This window comes from Medicago truncatula, chromosome 3, assembly GCF_003473485.1.
Source record: "Medicago truncatula cultivar Jemalong A17 chromosome 3, MtrunA17r5.0-ANR, whole genome shotgun sequence".
In the NCBI taxonomy this organism is placed as follows: Eukaryota; Viridiplantae; Streptophyta; class Magnoliopsida; order Fabales; family Fabaceae; genus Medicago; species Medicago truncatula.
The window spans coordinates 55,465,045-55,488,418 of record NC_053044.1 but is presented as its reverse complement, the minus strand read 5'-3'; the positions used below and the strand labels follow the sequence as shown (position 1 = coordinate 55,488,418).

Here is a 23,374-nt window from a genome sequence, read left to right as displayed (position 1 = left end):
TTCTTTAGGTGACGTGGATAAATTGTACAGATGTCATATTTTAATTTGAAAACAGCAAAAACTGTAGGTATGGAACTGTGCATAAGGGGGTGTATTGGATTATGATTTTAAAGGACAATTTTTTTTTTTTTTAAAAGTCTTGAAGATTTTAAAAGACTTTGCAAGATTTTGATGATTTTAAAAGACTATTAAGGATTTCAATGGATTTAATTCATAAGATTTTAAAGGATTTGAAATGATTTTATGGATTTCAAGAGATTTTATAAATTTTAAAAAATAATTGAAAAAATATCATAACACACTCGGATTTGAAATGATTTTATGGATTTCAAGAGATTTTATAAATTTTAAAAAATAATTGAAAAAATATCATAACACACTCTCTTTCACAAAATTTCAATAAAGACTCCTTTATTTATTTTATTTTTTACGGGAGAGCTAGAGCTAGAGAGAAAGAGAGTGAAGGAATCAGAGAGAGAGAGAAGTTTTTTTACAGGAGAGCTAGAGAGAGATTTTTTCGGGACAACTAGAGAGAGAGAGAGAGGAGAGGAAAAGAGAGAGTAAGAGAGAAGGGAGGAGAGAGAGGGAGAGATAGTAAAATCTTAAAAGAAAAAAAACAATCCTAAGAAATCTCATGTTTTCAACTTTTTCATGCTAAAATTTCATTAGAAAATCCCACAAAATCTGATTTATTAAACAATCCTTCAAAATTTGAATGATTTTGAATACCACTAGATTTTTTTTAAGTGATTACCACTAGATTTTTTTTAAATTGAAAAGAATCATGATTGAATACCACAAGATTTTTTCATAAAAATTTTAAAATCACTTAGAATCATGATCCAATACACCCCTAAGTTTTATCCTTTGCAAATTATCATTTCTGAAGCATAAAAGTAGAGTCTTCGTGCACCAAAATCTGTGTTCTGGTTCCGTGTTTCATTCGTAAATTCCGAAATCTTCCCATAGCCTAATTCCCGTAACCTTTGTAATCACTCTCTCTAATTTAATCTTCTCTTTCTCTATTTTCCTGAAGATTAGGTCGTAGAATAACATTCTGTTGGATTCATTTTTGTTTTAACGACATGACAACAATGCCCGATCAAGCCACTAGCATATGCCCTCACTGGTAAACACGTCGTTTTTCAATTCATCAATTATTCATTTAATTCAACACTAATTAACAACTCTCAGCTCAAATTTATGCCTAATCAAACTTGTTTTTGAATTATTGATTCTGTTCTGTTCATATTGAAAGTCTTATCTTTTATGGTTTATTTTAGTGATCGGGCTATCCCAGCTGCAAATATTGATTTGCACTCTGTTCATTGCGCTCGGAATCTTGAAAAATGCAAGCTTTGTGGTGATATGGTACCAAAGATACATGCTCAAGATCACTATTTAAACACCCATGCACCGGTATGTGACAATTACTTGCTCATTAAGCTCTTATTTTAACCAATTTTAATAAAATCAGCTTCACAATTTTATTTAGGGCTCATCACTGATCGACCAATCTATAGTTATAAATCATCCAATCCAACTCATCCAGTTCGGTAGAGATAGAAATGATTTGTAAAAATAGAAAATAAAATAGTAGATTGATAGGATGGGTCGGGTATTGATACACTCAAATTGATTTAGAGATGGGTGGGTTAGTTAGTTTTTCTTCATAATTTTTAAGCGAAACTTGAATAGGAAAATGGTTAATTTGAACTGTCCATTGGAATTTGATCCATTCAGTTACCATCATTTATATAAGCCGGATTGACCAAGGCATTAAGTTTGGCATCAAATGGTGACCAGGCATCTAGAAGGATTAGATGCTGATTGTTTTTGAAACTCTTGTGTATTGAGATAAAACTCTTGGCAGTTAGATACTTTTGCTAGCATCACTTCTGGGATCAGAAAATTGAGTATCAAAGAAGATTGTTCGTGTTCAAGTTTCATTCTTTAACTTGTTGGAGGTCTGAAACTTGTTTTCCTGACATGGTTCTGGGATATGCTCTTAATAATTCCCCATTACAAAAATGTTAAATTTTTTGGAGGGAATGTTGTGAATAATATTTCAGTTTCTTAGTTATTTGTCAAGTAATTGGTGCTTCAGTTTATAGGTTTGGATTTTACAGATTGAGTATTAGCTTTTGTAATCTTTTCTTGGTAGTTTTGTTCAACACAGATTATATATTGTTGGCCAGATTCAATTTTCAGTAATCACGTATGTACTATTTGGAATGGGAATTTGGTGAAAAATTATTGAGCCACTCTTATTTTTCATTGTATCAATGTCATGTATACAATGTGACGATTCCTATCAGTCATAAAGGGGAGAAACTTAAAATCTCAACTCACTATATACATTGTGACTAACATAAAAAATTTAAAAAAATTGGAAGTTCCCCATAGTTGATTCAGTTCCCCGGGGTGCCTAACAAACTTTGACTTATAGAATCGAATTCTGCTTTTCAAAAGAAAATGTGAATTGTGCAGGTTGCCTGTTCATTGTGCAGTGAAACAATGGAGCGCAATATTTTATATATCCACGAAGGTGAAAGTTGCCCCCAGAGGATTGTCACCTGTGAGTTCTGTGAGTTTCCATTGCCTGCAATTGATCTGCCAGAGCATCAGGTGTAGTGGTCTTAAAAAACCTTTGAATTAAGAAGTTTGCATTAATCTATGTAGTATAACCGAGGCACTAATTTTAGTTTGATCTTTAATAACTTTCAGGAAGTATGTGGGAATCGAACAGAGATGTGTGACCTCTGTAACAAATATGTCAGACTACGTGAAAGATACAATCATGAATTCAATTGCAACGGAATACAAGACAATGCTGCAGGGTCTTCAAGGTAGGAAAATTTCATCATATAATTACGTGCAAGTTTTAGTCTTTCTGAGGGTTAATGGATGGGGGTATATCCTAACTATTCTATTTGCTTATTCAAATTTTTGTCCATTTTGTGCAAGTGTTACATGCATTATTATATTTTCTTGCTTTTGTTCCTGTTAGTTACGGAGTTAATACTTGCTCAGGTGGTCCCTATTAGGCCTAAGTTGAAATGTGCTTCATATTACTCCCTCCCTCTCAAGAAAAGCACCTCCTTAAGTTTCTTATTGTAGTATAATTCTAGAGAAGAGACTTAAGTACCCGTCCAAAATGAAGTCTATTATTTTTAGGTGATTGGGGTTTTGCAGTTGTTTTTTAAGGTTGTTGGAAGCCCGGTCAGCCGATCCCACTTAGTGGGACAAGGCTTGGTTGTTGGAAGCAACTGGTTAATATTTTTGAGTTTTTTTTTCATTGCATATCATTATAATTATCTTTAGTTTATGCTCACTAGCTTTCAAGTACAATCTTTAGCTGAGGCTTAATGTTAAATAATAGGGAACTAATCCTTTAATCTGCTTAAAAATGTTGTCACTTTATTGTAGTCCGAGCTACTCAAAGGTCAAAAACCACATAAGTGAACTTTGTGATTTTTCGTTGTCTATAATTTGCAGTCAGTGTCATTTCAATAATATTAGTATGACCACTTACAGCTGATGCAGTAAGATGAGTACTGAGGTACATTTTGTAGGAGAGTAGCTAAGAACTGTCATTTATTTATCTATCTTCAGTTCTGAGCATACATTAACTGAAGATAGATGAAATAGCATGTCAAGTTTAAATTAACAAGTCATGGTTTGCTTGTTGTGAACTTTTGATGTAATCGATTTTCTTGTGTTAGGATTATGAATTTATGATTTTGGCTACCAAAATTGTTATTCTATTGTGGTCTACGTGGGACGTAAACATTTACTGGAGAACTAATTTAGTGTCATAAATCTTATTTGGAGGACCAAGTTGATGTCAAGTGTATCTTTAGAGAATTAAAATGGAAGTTTAGCATACTGATTTATTTTCCTTGTGAGTAAACCATTTACTTCTATTTCTTTTTTCTGTGAAGGAATGAGAGGCCAGCTGAAAGAGATGCGAACGAATCCTCAAAAAGACGTCTTTTTTTCACAATAGCTATAACTGGTATTGCCGTCATACTCGGATCTATTTTTATTCAGAGAAAGGCAGAACCCAGTAATGTGCATTAGCAGATGAGAGGAAACATGCTATGTTAATGTAAATTGATCTACCTGTATAATTCATTCGTATTCAACAGAAGTCGTATGAGATAATACTTCATTAGTACATGGAAACACATCGGCATTGTGATTGTCACTAAATACCCGGTGGTTATGCACTTTTATTTTGAAAATCACTGTAGTTCTGTATTTGGAAAGAACTACCAAGAGATAAATTTGAGTCATTGATTATAATGATTGCCATTAGCTGTTTATCTTTCAACTACTGCATAGTGTCTATTGAGATTTAGTTTTTTCTGCTTATCTACTCATAAATACGTACGAGATTGTTTGGGAGAACTTGTTGAAATATCTTATCACATGTTTATAAACTGTTTTCGCCTTTCTGCTTATTTCCATAAATTCTAACTTTAAAAAGTCAACTTTATTTTATCTTTCGTAGTTTTTTTTTTTTTTTTTTTTGAATCGGCAAAATATTACTAACCAACAAGCCCGTGCGAGAAGCACTAATAAGCTCGGGTGGAGAAAAAAAAAATACAAACAAGGGGTAATCGGTTGCCATAAAACAAACGCTCGAACAAAAACCCCTTAAAAAACCACCCAAATACAATTGGACACAACCAAAAGAGTATTGACGCATGCATATACAATTGGCAATACACATGCATACCCTTGCGTCAACACCAAAGAACACCCGGCCCGCTCAAACACCGCCCAACCACCTAGAAAGAGACCAACAAGAACCTCCCTAAGCCAACTAGAAGCCCCCAAAAAACAACCGCCCAGCAAGTAGTAGCCAACCGAGCTGCAAGCTGCCAACAGCACCCCTAACACACCACCCAGGCAACAAAAACTGCTACCAGCCCACAGCAACTCAGCCCCATAACAGAACCGAATACCAGAAGAAACAGCAGAGGCACAGGCAACAAAAGACAGCAGCAGCAGAAGCTGCATAGCCCCGAAAAAACAGCACCCCATCACCTCCGAGGGGAGGTTCTACTAAGAATCCACCATAGAATCCACCTCAAAATTAAAATCATTGAAAACTTTATCATTCCTAGTTTTCCATAACACCCAAATTGTTGCTAACCAAATAATTCCTTTCCCCGTGCCAACACTCCCAATGAATGAAGAGATTAGGGGGAAGAATGAAATAATAGTCTAACCACCGCATTAACTTAAACAACACCACACTAGCCACTAGACAATGGAGAAGAAGGTGATTTGTGGATTCCTCCACCCTATTACACAAAGCCACCAAGGTTGCTCTCCCGGATTTAAGACATGTCTCAATGTGAGGTTAATTTTAGTTGGTATCCGGTTGAGAATAGCTCTCCAACCGAAAACCACCACCTTTGACGGAGCCGGACACTTCCACAACTTCTCAAAAACCTCTTCTCCTCATCCGTCCACCTCTCCTCATCAAGCACCACACCCACCAACCTCTTATAGGCCGAACTCACCGAAAAAATACCGGAATCTTCTAGCTTCCACTTCCATCTGTCCACTTGATTAATCAAATTCACTCCCTCCAAATCCTCCTTTAAACTAAGAAGCACCTTCTCTTACCACATGAAAAGATGTCTTCTCCAAATAGGCGGTCAGAGAAGGAGTCACTTCTCTTGTGTTTGTTTGAATTGAATGTACTTTTATTGAAAAAACAAGGAAAGATTTTCTAAAATAGTGCAGGAGATATATGAAGTCATACTCAAAGTTTAGTTTGTTCTGCTCATTAGCATCAATCACCCGTTGTTGTAAAAAGAAAATCAACCGGCCAACAAAAAAAGCATGCCTATTTTAGGCTAAAGTTGTAAATTCATATGTTAATTAGTATTTTTTTTTTTTTAATAATATTGAAGAATTTGAAATTTAAAATTAATCTGTCTATCTACCAAAAGAAATTGATATCTGTCTGTCTTTTAATTTCCTTATATTTGGTTATATAACGAAAAGTGAATGAAAGAGAAGAAAATAAAGCAAAACAAACTGAGCGAAGCTTCTTTTATTATTCTCTCGAATCGATCGATCCATTTATTTTTCTCTATCTGCTCTTTGTCTTTGTCTGTTTTCCGTTATTTTATTCATTCATTCGTTTATGCGCTTAATTTCACACCCTTAGGTGTGTGCCACGTGTCTATTTTTATCACACCCCTCCCTCCCTCCCATCATTTCATCTCTACCGATAGTGATTCATGATTTCTCGGTGGGTTTTTTTATTCATCATCTGTTGCAACTGTTTTTTTCAGTTCATAAACAAATGAAGTAATTGAATTTGAATTTGAATAATATGATCGATTAATTCTTAATCTTGTCTGGTTTAGATTTCTTGCTCATAGAAAGAAAAATAAGGAGGACGGATTCACCATGTCCGCCCCAGGTGTACGGTTACACATTCAACAAAACTATGTAAGTTTAATTTTGCACTATTTGCATAGCACCCGACGTGTTCGGTGTCTGATACGCAATCAGACACCGATACATTTAGTTAGTTACATTCGATCACCTTCCTTTACTTAAATGTTTTATGTGTCAGTGTCGTCACTTGCTTCATATGCCTTACCTCATTCATGTGCAGGTGGTGATGGATAATGGCATAGTCCAAGTTACATTATCAAATCCAGATGGAATTGTCACCGGAATACGATATAATGGTGTTGACAATTTGCTTGAAGTTCTCAATAAAGAGACTAACAGAGGGTAATTCTTGTCATTTCTCTCTCTGTCTTTCACACCCACATCTATCTTTCTTTGAAAATGTAATCGTTAAATTAACTGGTAAGTAGGTAAGTCATGATTTGGCAATTTGGTCGACAAATCAAATTTGCTTGGCCGTGCCAACATTTTTGAAAGAAAAAAAATATACTGATTGTGCAAAAATTAGAGGGAACTATCCCTTTTTAAGATGGAATCTGAATTTTATCTTTCAATTGAATGTGTAGGTATTGGGATCTTGTTTGGAGTGCACCAGGAAGCAAAGGAATCTTTGATGTGTATGCCAATACTACTTTCTTTTGTTACTACCTGGACGAGTCTTTTGCTATTATTTGGCCATGTCAAATTCTTAATAATGATATCTTCAAATCCATCCACCAATTAGAGTTTACAATTAAAGTGGGTGTGACTGGTTTTTTTTATTTTTTTTTATTTTTTTTATCTCACCTGAATATAAATATAAATCAGCTGTCCAATCCCCTCCTTTTTGCTTAACTGTTCTATTGGCAATCTTATAAGTTCAACTTTCACTTGTGGATAGTATTTGAAGCAAATATGAACTTTTATGGTTCAGGATTAAAGGAACATGTTTCGAAGTTATAGTTCAAAATGAGGATCAGGTGGAGCTTTCATTCAAAAGAACGTGGGATCCTTCTCTTGAGGGAAAGTTTGTCCCCTTAAATATTGACAAAAGGTAATTGGTCAAATTTTGTGTATAATGCATTTTTGAAGCGGCACATATTGGATTAATATTTGTGAATGGTCCATTTCAGATTCATTTTGCTTCGTGGTTCATCAGGCTTCTACTCTTATGGAATTTATGAGCACTTACCCAGATGGCCAGATTTTGATATTAGTGAAACAAGGATCACTTTCAAGCTTAGGAAAGACAAGTAATCAACTTTTATTTATATTGGAGGTGGTGGCAATGATTTTTTTACTTTTGGATATTTATCCAATTTAACAACCAAGTTTATAGGTTTCAGTACATGGCTATGGCAGACGATAGGCGAAGGATTATGCCTTTTCCGGAGGATCGGTTACCAGGAAGATGCCAACCCTTGGCCTACCAAGAAGCTGTCCTACTAGTCAATCCTAAGGATCCACAATTGAAAGGAGAGGTACTGGTAGTCAAGCCAAATACATCGCCTTAGCAATCTATTTTAGGCCTTATGCTCATGCATGTTGCGAGAGGTACTTTTACAATCCATGTAGAACAATAACTACTGCTGAATTGCATGGATTGTTAACAATACCCCTCCTATATACAATTATACATGCATGCTAAATTGCACGGGTGTGTTGTGAACACAATCATGCTCCTCGAGTCCACAAATTCGCAACTTCTGGACATCTCGGAGCCACTAAGGGTGTGAAATTACTCCCTGCTCCAGAAACTCTTAAAAGATGACTCCTTTTAGCCAAGTTTTTGGAGGCTCGCAGCAGTCATTTGGCTAATCAATTCTATAATAGATAGGGGGAAATGGATTTAATTCATGATTGAATAGTGAATACTCAGAAATGAAAGAAAAGTGTGCCTGGTTTCCCCCTTGGATAAACACGTATAATGAAAGTTTATCAACTATTTCCCATTGTAATACCCTCCTTACCGCTCTTTTTGTGGCTCTTCTCCACCCTCCAAACAAAACTCATTCTTATATGAAGATTTAGGGTAAATGCTTTTATATTATCATAAAACTCATTCTCCTAAATTTAATTTCTCAAAATTAATTCTTAACGCAAGGTTTCTGTGTCAACTGGTTGAAAAGGATATAAAAATGATTTCTTTCGCATGGATTGAGCGTGTATGAGTTAGAATATAGAATAAAGGGAAGTAAGATTAGTTGGTTAGTGTCATGTAATAGGAGAATACAAGGGTAGAGAGGGATATTCATATTTGTTGAACATTTTGTGAATAGAGAAGTGACTCTATTGTAGAAGGAGAAAGGGGGAATCTTTGGAGGACAATTTTCTCTCTTATTCTTTCATATTTCTTGATAAAAGTGTTATTTCTATTCAATACGATTTCTGGGCTCCTAAGAATTGGTTTGACCTTCCGCATCTTCGAGGAGTGCCAGTGTTGCTTATGGAGGAAGTGCATAAGGGGAAACGGCCAATATATACGGGGATTGACCCTATTGAGTCAGTTGCAAGGGCAGTATTTTTTTTTTGCAGTGCAAGAATGCATAGGTTCCATAAGTTCCAATGGGCGTTCATGAGCATGGATGATGCGATAATGTTTTGATTTTCTTATTGACATCAGAGAATCAAGATCCAAATTAGAAATCATTTTCCATGGTTACGATACGAATTTTTGGAGCACTCAATGGAGAAAATCATGTTGGAAAATACAGAAAAAGATCCAGAATCATGGGAAACGGCATAAATAAAGGATTAATCAATATTGGAGGTTACTGACTCACTGTTAACAATGGAGAAGAAAAGCACCAAAATGAATCAGTACCTCTGTCCGCAAGGGTTACAAAATTGATGCAGCGGTGGAAAAAATGGAAATGGTAGCCAAGAAAGAAAAGAGGTAGATGCAACCCAAAGAAAAGGTGGCCAAGATGTGGTGCAGGCAAAAGGGAAGAACGGTGACACAGAAATCAGAAGTGGAAAACAAGCAAGAGAAGGGAAGAAAACAAATCTGAATGCCCCTCTCTATCGTAGTACTCTCCTATTTATACATGATACTTCCTAACTAAACGATTAACTAACTAACTACTTTGGTAAAATAAAAAAAAACTAACCACTCCAATTTCCCTTTTTTCTATATCCTAACAGTATGAAGTATTTTATTATGTTTCTTATTGATTTTGATTGCAGGTGGATGACAAGTATCAATATTCCTGTAAGAACATAGATAATCGAGTCCATGGCTGGATATCTTTCAATCCACCCGTAGGATTCTGGCAGATCACACCTAGCGATGAGTTTCGTTCTGGTGGGCCTCTCAAGCAGAATTTGACCTCACATGTAGGACCCACCACACTTGCGGTAAGTGAATGAACTTAGACCATGGTGATAGATTTGCTGCCAGCTGCATGGCTATCATACAAGTTAAGATCATTTTACTTGATTATTATCTCTTATAACATCACATTTATTATATTGGAATCATCAGATGTTTCTTAGTGGTCACTATGCTGGACAAGATTTGGTACCCAAAATTAGAGGTGGTGAACCATGGAAGAAGGTTTTTGGTCCTGTATACATTTATCTCAATTCTGGACCAACTGGTTATGACCCACTCTGGCTATGGGAGGATGCAAAAATAAAGGTATGCCTAATACCTATGTGTCTCTTGTACTTTTCTTGTTTGGAGGTTGATAGTATTAGAACATTTGGATGCAATAAGTTTTAAGATAAAGACTAATATGAAGTGATATTCAGATGATGACAGAAGTTCAAAGTTGGCCATACTTATTCCCCGCTTCAGAGGATTTTTTAAAACCGGATCAACGGGGCAACGTTAGTGGGAGATTACTTGTCTTAGACAGGTACAGAGGCATGATTTTTCCTAGTTTTTCTTGAGGGTTTTAATTTGCATTATCGGGTGTGTATCTTATTGTTTTGTCAGTTCATGGATACAAGCATAACTTTCCTAATTCTGTTGCAAATCAAGCATTGTGCTAACTACTGCATAAAAAATTGGAGGACATAAATGCTGCGAATTGAATAAGTAATCAATTGATGAGCTGCAACGAGATTATGGTTGTTCTTTTTTCTTCAACAGGTGAATTTGAGTGAAACATTTTAATTATTTTTAGGTACATCAGCACTGACTTAATATCAGCAAATGGTGCTTATGTTGGTCTGGCTCCACCAGGAGATGCAGGGTCATGGCAAAGAGAATGCAAGGTGTTCTTGCTTCGCTTGTTGAAACCTAGTATTTAAGTTTCATGAGCTGTATTTTTGTAGTTTGCGCTCGGCCTTCATTTTCCCTCTCCATTTGGGATGAGGACTCCAGGAAGGGCCTATTGAACTTCTATTTGCTTTATAGTAAGGGCTAAGTTGACGTTAGATATTCCTTACATTTACAGATAACAGTTTAAGTTTCAGGCCGAAACTGTAATAGTCACTCTTTACAGATAAGTTGACTGTGCAGACTATAATAGATATTACATTTGTTTTCCTTTTCTTCTGAAAAACATAAATTAAGTGAATCAAGATAATCATAAGAATGCTTTTGTGGATGCCCAAATAATTCCTTTCCAATCCAGAACGTTATATAACTTCCACTCCTTCCAGGACTATCAATTCTGGACCAGAGCAGACATGAATGGATTTTTTACGATTAACAATGTACGTCCAGGTGACTACAACCTTTTTGCCTGGGTGCCTGGTTTTATTGGAGACTACAGATTTGGTGATTTTGTGAAGATAACCTCAGGTTCATTAACTTAGTCAATGTTAAAATCAGTTGCCATCTTGCAAAAAATTTACGTGCTTACCAAACTTGCCACGCAGGTTCTTACATTGAACTAGGTGAACTTGTATATGAACCTCCAAGGGATGGCCCCACATTGTGGGAAATAGGCATTCCTGATAGATCCGCCGCAGAATTTTATGCTCCTGATCCCAATCCACAGCATATTAATAAGCTTTTTATCAACCATCCAGACAGGTTAGCTTTGTATTGTCTTATTAGGGGCATGTTTCTTCTATTTTCCCTGTATATTACTACTCATGATTTCTCTTAATTTTGAATCTTCTGGTACATATTATAACATGATAAAAATACTGAATTCATGATCTATCTGTGCATTTTTTCTGTTTGCATATGATGAAAATATTTCCTAGATATGTCAGTTATGTTTTTAGATCTTCCATTTTTCTCTGAACTTGTAGGTTCAGGCAGTATGGATTGTGGGACAGATATACCGAATTATATCCTGATGCAGATTTAGTTTACACAATTGGTGTTAGTGACTATAGGAAGGATTGGTTTTACGCTCAGGTTCCCAGGTCAGTTTCTTTGAATATTAATTATTTGCATAACATGGCTGAAGACTATATAGTGCTTACCTATGAAGCACAGACTCTGACCGGACACGACACACACGTCAACACTGCTAATGTCAAAAACATAGGACATCGACACACACACACACACACATGTTAGTTAAATAAAATATAACAATCAATTGTAAAATATCTAAATTAAGAATGAAAATTTATATATGCATCTAAATTGACCAATTTTTTGTTATTACAAAAATAAAATAAAATAAGATATGCTAGTATTTCACCTTCGTCTATCCATCTCCTAACAAAAAACTAAAAATAATGTAATCAAATTTGAGATATTTAACCCACTTATTAATTACCATCCTTGAATAATGTAGAAGATGAAAATGTTTGTATGAGAAAAAATTTGTATATGCAAAGTGTGTCGAAGCAGAGGAAAAAATATTTTTTTTTTTAGACTTCTATGAGTTATCTGACACGTGTCATATGAGTGTTGAACACCAAGGCGTGTCCGACACCATGACATGCCTAATTCGAAGAGTTTCTGTGTTTCATAGGTGCTTACTTCATCTTAAATAATTGCATTTCTTGAGTTAAACATCACATATTCCCTAATAATTTTCCAAGGTTGTATAACTGCAGAAAAAAAGCAGATAACACTCTTGAAGGAACAACTTGGCAAATCAAGTTTGAACTAAGTGGTGTGATTCAAGGAGCTACATATAAACTCAGAGTTGCAATTGCATCTGCAACATTAGCTGAATTGCAGGTAAACTCCTGTTGTATGTAACATGATGGTGTTTCACCTTTTGAATTTCGTGCTGACATGTATAAATTGCCTGTGAAGATTCGAGTCAATGATCCCAATGCAAGGCGTCCCGTATTTACCACTGGATTAATAGGAAGGGAGAACTCAATTGCAAGACTAGGAATTCATGGACTCTATTGGCTGTACCATGTGAACATACCAAGTTCTCTTCTTATTGATGGCACAAATACTATATTTTTCACACAGCCAAGATGTACCAGTCCTTTCCAGGGTTTCATGTATGACTATATTCGTTTGGAAGGTCCTCCTTGTTTTTAAAGAAGTTTAACCTAGCCTTTCTGAAGTAAATAATGATACAAAATAACACTGTTGTTTCATCATATTGGAATGTATTGATTTTTCTATTGAAACAATGAAATGTATTTGTTTGTGAACATTGTAATTATACATGTTATGTTATTAATTAATTTTAATTATCCTTTTTATCATCCTCTTCGTTTGATGTTGTGTTGTTGTTGCCAGCGGCTGCAGCATTTATATCTGTATTTCATATGCACAAATTCATATTTATTATGTTGTTTATCTTAGACTAGTTCATGCTTCATCGATCACTATCCATGAAACAGGCAGAACATCAGTTTGATGCACACCGTTTTGAATAATGTGGGATTTCACTCGTAATTTGAACCTCTGTTAAAAAAATCAAATACCATGTAACTCTTTCAAATTCTATGATATAACATTTTAAATTTTGCTGTTATACTGTGTGTGAATTCTTCGATTTTTTGAGGATACAATGTTGTGTATGGCCCATAAGAATCATTTCGTCAATGGTTGGAAGGCTCAAAAGCTGTACATGGTAGACTTTTTTATATCAGATATCCTTCCACAAACTCTATAATTAAGTGAAGATATTGATAATTGCCTGTTGAGTTGCCTTTAAGCATTACATATACTATATATAAAGATATGTAACAGCTTTACAACAATGGGTTTATTTAAAAAAATGTAGCAATGACACTTTTGATCGAAGGTATGTCTTGTATCTGACACCGACATATGTAACTATAATCAATTAATTAATTCATTTTCTTAAATTATTATTGGTATCGACGTGTCAGTGTTGTGTCCGGTGTCTGTCAGTGCTTCATAAAAAAACACAATTTAGGCACATGTAACTACAATTAATTAATTAATTAATTTATATTCTTAAATTATTATTGGTGTCGACGTGTGAGTGTTGTGTCTGATTTCTGTGTCGGTGCTTTATAAAAAACATAATTTAGGCACATGTATCTACAATTAATTAATTAATTCATTTTTTTAAATTACTATTGATGTCGATGTGTCACGTTGTGTTCGATGTTTCATAAAAAAACAGAATTTAGGCATTTGTTAAAGTTCAATTGTTGAGATTGTAACGAAGTTTTCATACATCTATAAATTCGTTTTGAAAAGTGATTGACCGTTTCTTCACTCTGAAGCCTTTATTTAATGCACTATATGCACCAAACAAATGTGACGACTAAGTAAAGAGATTTAAAGAATGCTTTGTCTCTAGTTCAAAGGAAACTAATAAAACCAACATATATATAAGTCCTCAAGTATACTATCCAATATCTGCTGGCACATTACAGAGTATTACTATTAAGTTATCACAACATGAACACAAACTGTTTTATCCAAACATTGTGCTCAAAACCTGCACTCAGTGCCATATAAATTAAAAGGCCGTGTATTCTTTCTTCTCATTATATTGAACATAAATTCTCAGCCATTCTGTGAGACTTTCATTGCAAACTTTTCTTTGGTTCACTGCAAGTCATGTCTTCCCTAGGGGTGCAACTCAGCATTCAAGATCATCATGTAATTAAAATCTTATCTCTAGAATGATTTTCTTTCCACATGAATACTTTTATAGCTAGTCAAGTCATCATCATGAAGCACATGCAATTATGTAAAATTCTTGTTTGGATATGAACACTGTTTTAAAAGCTAGATCGAACTGGCGGAACAAGAAACTAGCTGGTTTATCGGTTGGTTTAATTCTAATTACATTGTAGCTTGTTTGAATCACATTGAATAGGATGTTGAACCCGTTCAACCATGCATGGTTGGTTCAACCAATTTTCATTTTTTTTTATTATTTACTTTTTAAATATTTTTATTTATTTGTCATCTGGTTCAACCGTGATTAAATTGATTCACCCAATTGAACAATGACTCAAAGTCTCACCGGTTTGATTTCCAACCCTATTTTTAAAACATAGTCTTAAAAAAGTGAAGTGTTTACATTAAAACTTCATGAATTCATGTGTAGGTGGTGATGGACAATGGCATACTAAGAGTCACTTTATCAAATCCCGAGGGAATTGTCACTGGAATACAGTATAGTGACATTGACAATTTGCTTGAAGTGTTGAATGAAGAATCTAATAGAGGGTATACCTTGCAAAGTTTTATTTAGTTGTTTTTACAAATCAAATAGTAACTTTTATGCAATAAAAAAGTTGAAATTTTATAAATATGTGTTTGCATGGCAACCTTTGATGTAGGTATTGGGACCTCGTTTGGAGCTCACCAACAAGTACAGGAACCACCGGAAAATTTGATGTGTATGTCTATCTTCTCTTGCTTTCTCTTGCTTTACTTAATTTGCAAGACAATTTGAGGTGAAGATTCCTCTAATAGTAGTATTGCTTCAACCTATGAAACACCGACACATATACGGCCATCAGAAACATGTGACATATATATATTATTAGTAATTTAAGAAAACACAAATGGTTGAAAATAACATATGTCGGTGTTGTGTCAGCACCGAACACATCTTTAATCTAAAGTGTCGGTGCTATATAGATTATAGCCATATGCCCAACTTAATTACTTTCACATATACTCATTTTTGCACAAGCTTAACTTTCAGATTCTTGATGTTTTAACCATCTATCTTAGTAGTTCAATAAAGTCATATTTGTATGTATGTATATACTTTATTTTCACATGTTTTTAAAAATGTAGGCGTGTAGTAAGCAAATAACATTTTTGAATTGTGATTAACGAGGGCAGGATAAAGGCAACCACATTCAAAGTTATATTGGAAGATGAGGATCAAGTTGAGTTATCCTTCACCAGGACTTGGGATGCTTCCCTAGAGGGCAAGTTGGTTCCTTTAAATATTGATAAAAGGTCTGGGACAATAACATATATCTAGCTAAATATATCAACTTTTCTTTAGCTTCCGTCTTAGTTATAAGTAAAAATGAGTCGTTGATATATCAACTTTCTTTGACTCATTTTTGCTTATAATTAGGAATAGAGCGTACCCTATTTTATCTACAACAATGTTACTATAAAATGAAATATAAACTTTAATGATAGACATAATTTATGTGTGACTCTAGGTTCATAATGCTTCGTGGTTGTTCCGGTTTCTATTCCTATGCAATTTATGAGCACTTGGAGGACTGGCCTGCTTTTAACCTTGATGAAACAAGAATTGCTTTCAAGCTTAGAAAAGACAAGTAATTAGCTTTAACATTTTACTTTATTTTGTACTTGTGTGTAAACGGTGCGTGCGTGTCTTGTTTGAATAAAAAACTCCATTAAGCACTTATAGCTAGCATAAACAGTTAAAAACTTATCATACACTATTTATGCATAAATATGTCTACAACAAAAGATAAATTAAAATCAAATTATTTTCATATAAGTCATAAGTTCTCTCAAACAGCCTTACAAGTGTTTGATGGAAATAATTGGATGGTGTGGACATGCAGATTCCATTATATGGCAATGGCGGATAATAGACAGAGGAATATGCCTCTTCCAGATGACAGAGTGGCACCAAGAGGCCAAGCACTTGCATATCCAGAAGCAGTTCTACTGGTCAATCCTATAGAACCAGAACTTAAAGGAGAGGTACATTTTACATTACATGCATCACACTGAGAATATAGATACTTCAATATAATGACAAAAACATAATAGTACAAATTTAAGATATTGGTATTTATGTTTTCCTTTGTCAACTTTGTTGATTCTAGGTGGATGATAAGTATCAATATTCATGTGACAACAAAGACAGCCAAGTTCATGGATGGATTTGCATGGATCCTGCTGTTGGATTCTGGCTTATTACGCCTAGCAATGAATTTCGATCCGGTGGACCTGTCAAACAAAACTTAACTTCACACGTCGGACCAACCACACTTGCTGTAAGTGCTTAATCATATCATACACTAATACGCAAGTAATCCTACAAAAAATGTAGAAAAACATATAATCATATTATTTTTAACCAAAGTTCATTTTCTGCTATATATTGAAATATTTGTTGTATTCTAAGTGTCATGATTCGGGTTTGATTTTACAATCCCTTGTCCAAATCAGGTGTTTCTCAGTGCTCATTATAGTGGAGAGGATTTAGTGCCTAAATTCAAAGCTGGTGAGGCATGGAAAAAAGTTTTTGGCCCAGTTTTTATCTATGTCAATTCTCCATATGATGGAAGTGACCCTATTAAACTATGGGATGATGCTAAACTGCAGGTTCAATATTACTTAATTTATCATCATTATCTATCTACATACATATTATGTTATGTACATAGCTATATTTTCTTAAAAAATTTACCAAATCAAACTTACAGATGTTAATGGAAGTTCAAAGCTGGCCCTACAATTTTCCCGAATCAGATGATTTCCCAAAATGGGACGAACGTGGTAATGTCTGTGGCAGGCTATTGGTTAAAGAGAGGTGTGTTCTTCTATTATTCATTGAAAGAAAATGTAGGAATATTTTATTTCAATGTCGTTATGTGGGCAAATATCGTCAAATAATTAAATTAGCTATTTATCAGTTAGTATTCTTTATTGATTAATGATCAAAATAAGTAATAAGACTAACTAGATAAGTAATCAGAAATCTTATTCCAATAATATTGTTGGTTTTTTATTTAATTCCATTTTGGCATATAAAACATACAGGTATATAGATGATGACTATTTATCAGCAAATTGTGCTTATGTTGGCTTGGCTACACCAGGAGAAGTGGGATCTTGGCAAAGAGAATGCAAGGTAGGTGTGACTTGAAAAATAGATATATATGTTAGGAACTTTTATATGTATGGCTAAAAGAAACTGCTAGCTAACTTGTATTTACATCAAATTGTTATCAGAATTATCAGTTTTGGGCTAAAGCAGATGATGATGGCTATTTCTCGATTAGCAATATACATGTTGGTGACTATAATTTTTATGCATGGGTGCCTGGTTTTATTGGTGACTATAAATATGATGTAGTAATTAGCATAACAGAAGGTATTAATTCATCAATCAATTTAGTTATTTTCTTTTATAAACTGCAGACAATTTTTGTGTTAATTAGTGTTGTGTATTTTGTTTATGTGAAATTAAACAGGCTGTGACATAGATATTGGTGATCTTGTTTATGAGCCACCAAGAGATGGCCCAACATTGTGGGAAATAGGCATCCCCGATCGCTCAGCTGCTGAGTTCTATGTTCCTGATCCAAATCCCAAATATATCAACAAACTTTATGTTAATCATCCTGACAAGTTAGGATCACTTTTTTTTTAATGCATTTCAACATAAATTTACATCATATGATTATTATTTTTTATTAAACATTCATCCGACAACCGTTTCAAAATAAATTCAAAGTAGCACTAACATTTCAAATTAAAGGTGTGTCTGTGCGTCTCACACATGTGGCTACATTTAATCACTTTTTTTCTTCGAATTATTATTAGTGTCTACATATTGGCACCAGTGTCCAAAACACCGACCCTATGGCATGGACCATGTTTATTGCCAAAGTAAATGAAGTGCATATTGACCAAAGACTATTTATATAATTTTTGTAGGTGATTACAATTTGCATTTTGCAGGTTTAGGCAATATGGTATATGGGAGAGATATGCAGAACTATACCCTGACAACGATTTGATCTACACAATCGGTGTTAGTGACTTCACCAAAGATTGGTTCTTTGCTCAAGTTACCAGGTAAAGATAAAGGTTTTGCATTATCAACTAATTATCTGCTACTTTACATTATAGTTGATTTTCCTCCTCAATTTTAGGAAGAAAGAAGATAATACATATCAAGGAACCACATGGCAAATCAAGTTTAACCTTGATAATGTAAACAGAAAAGGTAGCTATAAACTTCGAGTGGCTTTGGCATCAGCTACATATTCAGAACTTCAGGTAACATTTCTAAATTCATTTTGTGTATTAGATTAATGTTAAGAAAACTTCTTATTTCACTCCCTGTTAGGTTTTACAGAGCAAATTGAACCAATTTATCTTTAACTTGATATTTAAAATCTGTAACTATTAGTTTAATTTCCAAGTAATTAAGATTTAAAGCTTACCTTATGTTTGATGAAAACTCTATTAACAATTTTAGGTACGAGTCAATGATCCCAAAACAAATCGCCCTTTATTTTCAAGTGGGTTGATAGGAAAGGATAACTCAATTGCTAGACATGGAATTCATGGACTTTATTGGCTTTACAATGTGAACATACCAGGTTCTTTACTTGTTGAAGGAGATAATAATACCATCTTTTTGACACAAGCTAGAGGCAATATTCCATTTCAGGCCATTATGTATGATTATATTCGTTTGGAAGGTCCAGCTACTTCTAGTTTCAGTAAGAAAATTTGAGAAATTTTTCTGTTTTATAATATTCTTCTATTAAATTCAAAGAAATAGGAAAGTAAAGAGTCATGATGTTTCTGATTTAAGATTTCTTGCGTTGTAAGACAATTAAAGATTACAAATGAAAAATACCTTGTATTTATTTTGGATTATAACATGTTAAATGTGTACCGTGTTATTTTATTTATCATTATCAATCCATAATTTGAGTATTTGATCGTTAGACAAATCGCAATACTTGTGAAATCGTGACATATTCGCTGCTATTTTTAAGGCCAAATTTTATAGTTGTACTTGAAAGATATCATGTGTATGAATCAAAGTGATATTTTATTCTATTACATGAAAATTGTTCATTTCAGGAATCACATTAGACTTGGCATGGTGAATTGTGTGCATCTATAGGATAAGATGATTTGAGAGTCGACATTGTTTGTACACTGGTTTATTTTGCTTTAATATCTCTACTTGTTGCTTTATGTATGTTTCATGGACATGATCAAGACAATTATTTCAATTTTGAGAGTTAATCTTTTATGCTTTAAATGGAAAATTTTCTTTCTTTTTAATAAATCAGATTCAGAACACTAAACCTAAAAGAAAGACAGTGAATATCTCCAATGCTTATAAGATAAAAGAATATTAACTTGTTGTATCTTGGAAAAGAAAGAAAAATCGAAGTGAAATACTCCGTGGTGATTGAAAGAAAATGTAAAAGTTCCTTTTGCAAATAATAATAAATAAATAAAAGGATCAAGAGGAACAACCAAGAATCATCAAATTAGAAAGTGGTTGTGTGTGTGAAAAGGAAAAGATAGTTATTTGCGTATAGTGTATAGTGTAGAATTATGAAAATAATTGCTCTCTTAACCTTTATACATTTGTTTTGTATTAACTAGAAAAACAATGATTGTCGGAAGCCGAGTCACATTAAAACCTTGAATTGGTTACATTTTTTGTTATATACTCCCTCCGTCCCAAATTGTATGTCACTTTAGAAAAAATATTTGTCTCAAATTATATGTCGCTTTACAATACCAATGAAAAATTAATATTACTTTTCCTATTATATCCTTAACTATTTATTACTCCCTCTTCTTTCAATTCTTTCATTTATCTTTCCCATATCATTTATTGAGGATAATTTTGTAAAACAACTCATAATATCTCTTTCCCACACAATATTAATTACATTTCTTAATATGTGTGAAATGCCCAAAACGTCATACAATTTGGGACGGAGGGAGTAGTAGTATGTAGAGATGATTTTCAAAATTAATTTTGTTTATAGAATGACTATTAGAATTATTTTATTGAGTTCAACACTTCTTGAGAGGAATGTAATCCTAAATCATCGGCATTGGGGTACAGTAGGGGGACAATTAGGGAGTTTCGGGGGCAAAATTTGCTAAGCTAAGTAATAATTTTACTTGGACAATCAAGGTGAATTAGCGACTCTTGAGAACAACCGGCGATTACTTTAAAATGAAGAAATGCAGCTCGTCAAGCGAACTACAATTTCACTTGGTGAAATCTCACTTACCCTCTCACTATAAATAAAGTTCATGTCTTCCATTTGAAGAATAAAAATGTGCGAATTAAAGTAGAGTTGTAGAAAGGAATGGGGTGTTCAAGTATTGATATCATTTCATCTCAATTCTTATCAATTGTGTAAAGCTATCCTAACAATGAGTAGTTAATTCTCTCTTTTGTTTGGATTATATGTAATTAATCATACTTTTTTGTATCTTTTTTTTATCGCGATGTTCTAATTTTCTTTTATGATATGATCAATCATGAAATAATGTTTTGATTTAGATTGTCATTGGAAAATGCTTTTTAAACCTAAATTTATTTGATAGTGTGTAACTGTTCATGGTCTACTTGTAGCTGAAAATTATTGGAAATTAATTTTAATTTCTAAACAATAATAAATATTAATGCAAGTGATGCAAATGTAAGAGATATATTTCAAGAAGTTAATTGATTCCTGTCCCAAAAAAAAAAAAAAAAAAAAAAAAAAAAAAAAAAAGAAGTTAATTGGAGATGGAGTGAAACTACTTGATAATATGTGATAACTAATGCTATTTTTCATGAATGAAAGTTATTTATCTTTCCTAAAAATAGGAGGACTAGTGAAGATCGAGTTAAAGTATCCTTAAGTTTGAATGCTCATTTAGAGATATTCTAAAGAGAGGAGGATGTGATGTTGGTGATCATTTATTGTGTAAGATGTACTTCCTCTGTCCCTAATTATAAGACTCTTTTGAGAATTTTTTTTGTCCCTTTTTATAAGACCCCTTTGTTATTTCCAACTACATTAATTACTTCTTTACATACATGCCCCTATTTATTATACATCTTTTTCTTCAATCAGCAATAAGTAGCATATGGAAAACATAAACAAACTCTCTCTCTTAAGGATAAAATTGTAAAAACAATAGTGATTACAAACAACTTTAATACAAATATCCGTTTTCTTAATTCCCGTGATTTTAACAAAAGGGTCTTATAATTAGGGACGGAGGGAGTAACTATTAATTAAGTGAGTGCTCTCTTCATGTGTGTGTTCATTAAAGATGTTTGAATATAAGCATAAATATTTAGGCAAATTCTATGGTACACTCAAATATTTGAGTGTACCGATACACTAAATTGTTAAATTATTAATTAAATGAGTTATTTTTTTTGAAGAAATCTATCATTTACAATTATAAAAATTAAATCTTATTTATCAAAAGTGTCGACGAAATAAAATTTAATTTTTTTGAATTTTTATTACTCATAATGAAGATTATTGATTATTTTTTATGAGTAATGTTAAAAATTTAATATGATTCTTATAAACAATGAAATTATGTTTTTCTTCTTATGAAATGATGTTTTCTAAAGGATAACCTTGACAAATAGCTCTTTACTTCCTAAAATAATCATAAATTTATCAATTTATGAAGCAAGGAGTACCGGTACACCCCAATTTGTGAGGTGTACCGTAGAAGTTCCCAAATATTTAACGTGTGCGGTTTTTCAAACACGAATTAGTTGCTCTTAATGATATTAGATTAGATGCCAACTTTCACTACTCTACAACTAGCAACATCCGACTGAGTTTTAGTCACCATTTTACAACTTTTTTTCCTTATTATTTCTAGGAAAATTGATCACAATGGAAGACTAATAATAATTAGAGCACTACCAAAAAAAAAAAAAAAGACTAATAATTAGATGACCGTGGGTTTAGCACACAGAAGGAGAGAAAAGAAAAATCCATTACTGAAATTAGTTATTGCATTGGTGAATAAAAAGCGCCTACCTTTTTCGTTGTAACTGCAATTGCAATGAGTAAGTGCGGCATTACTATTATTGGAAATTCGCTTAACATCAATTTTAATCCCACAGAAAATAGAGAACTCTCCAAAAAAAAAAAAAAAAAAATGAAATTTTAACACAGATTGGGCTGGCCAGTTTCGAGCAAATCCGATCAATTCTAGTTGGTTTGGGTTGGATCAATTGGTCACTAAATACTTTTTAAAAAAACATTCCAAATAGAAAATATAATAAAATGACATTCTATTTTATAAAAATTCTAATATCTAAATTAATTTTTGGTATTAAAAATGCTAACACTTGAATTTATTTGAAAAACATCAAAATTAAGGTATAAAAGACTTAAAACTATATTATACAAAATAAAAAATTTAACAATTTTTTTTGAACGGATTGAGTTCGCATGTTCTTGGGTTTGAAATCATAAAAGCATTACCTGAACTAAACTATTATGGTTTGAATGGGTTGGCTCGGATTAGACCCAAACTTGAGCATGCTCGCTTAAATGCGGGTTGATTCGGATAGAGTAATTGGGTTGAACAGGTTACCCATACATGTTAACACCCTTAGATATATTAGTCTTTTACTATCAATATTTTCACATATATTATTTAGTTGAGCGCATATGTTTAAAACTAACATAAGGGATATTTAGATTTTTGGGAGACAACTATTTGTACATGTAATTTTGGGGACAACTGCAACAAAATTATTTTGTCAAAAAAAAAAAAAGATTTAATTAATTTAATTAGATGCGTGTTTGAAAAGGTTTGCATCCTCAATATATACAAATTAAATCTTAATAATAATACTGACTAAACAATTTATTAATA

General features: G+C 33.3%; 3 protein-coding genes across 3 annotated transcripts; all 3 read left to right on the top strand.

Annotated features, from left to right (window-relative positions):
• The first annotated feature begins 876 nt into the window (after positions 1 to 876).
• Positions 877 to 4,336, top strand: LOC11435490 (TRAF-type zinc finger domain-containing protein 1). Its single transcript, XM_003603664.4, has 5 exons — positions 877 to 1,129; positions 1,284 to 1,419; positions 2,491 to 2,628; positions 2,728 to 2,849; positions 3,945 to 4,336. Exons 1-5 carry the CDS (start codon positions 1,086 to 1,088, stop codon positions 4,081 to 4,083), a joined length of 579 nt encoding a protein of 192 aa, XP_003603712.1. The 5' UTR covers positions 877 to 1,085; the 3' UTR covers positions 4,084 to 4,336.
• Positions 4,337 to 6,031: 1,695 nt separating this feature from the next.
• On the top strand, positions 6,032 to 12,960 carry LOC11442502 (rhamnogalacturonate lyase). Its single transcript, XM_003603662.4, has 16 exons — positions 6,032 to 6,277; positions 6,396 to 6,480; positions 6,650 to 6,771; positions 7,014 to 7,064; positions 7,361 to 7,480; positions 7,560 to 7,679; positions 7,766 to 7,907; positions 9,613 to 9,783; positions 9,911 to 10,066; positions 10,180 to 10,286; positions 10,557 to 10,647; positions 11,038 to 11,179; positions 11,257 to 11,413; positions 11,638 to 11,754; positions 12,400 to 12,526; positions 12,605 to 12,960. The coding sequence occupies exons 1-16, from the start codon at positions 6,267 to 6,269 to the stop codon at positions 12,842 to 12,844; spliced, it is 1,959 nt and encodes a 652-aa protein (XP_003603710.2). The 5' UTR covers positions 6,032 to 6,266; the 3' UTR covers positions 12,845 to 12,960.
• Positions 12,961 to 14,350: 1,390 nt separating this feature from the next.
• On the top strand, positions 14,351 to 19,451 carry LOC11435489 (probable rhamnogalacturonate lyase B). Its single transcript, XM_024777977.2, has 16 exons — positions 14,351 to 14,392; positions 14,847 to 14,968; positions 15,082 to 15,141; positions 15,596 to 15,715; positions 15,931 to 16,050; positions 16,306 to 16,447; positions 16,573 to 16,743; positions 16,919 to 17,074; positions 17,176 to 17,282; positions 17,513 to 17,603; positions 17,705 to 17,846; positions 17,947 to 18,103; positions 18,437 to 18,553; positions 18,631 to 18,757; positions 18,960 to 19,314; positions 19,367 to 19,451. Exons 1-15 carry the CDS (start codon positions 14,351 to 14,353, stop codon positions 19,218 to 19,220), a joined length of 1,935 nt encoding a protein of 644 aa, XP_024633745.1. The 3' UTR covers positions 19,221 to 19,314; positions 19,367 to 19,451.
• The last annotated feature ends 3,923 nt before the right edge of the window (positions 19,452 to 23,374 follow it).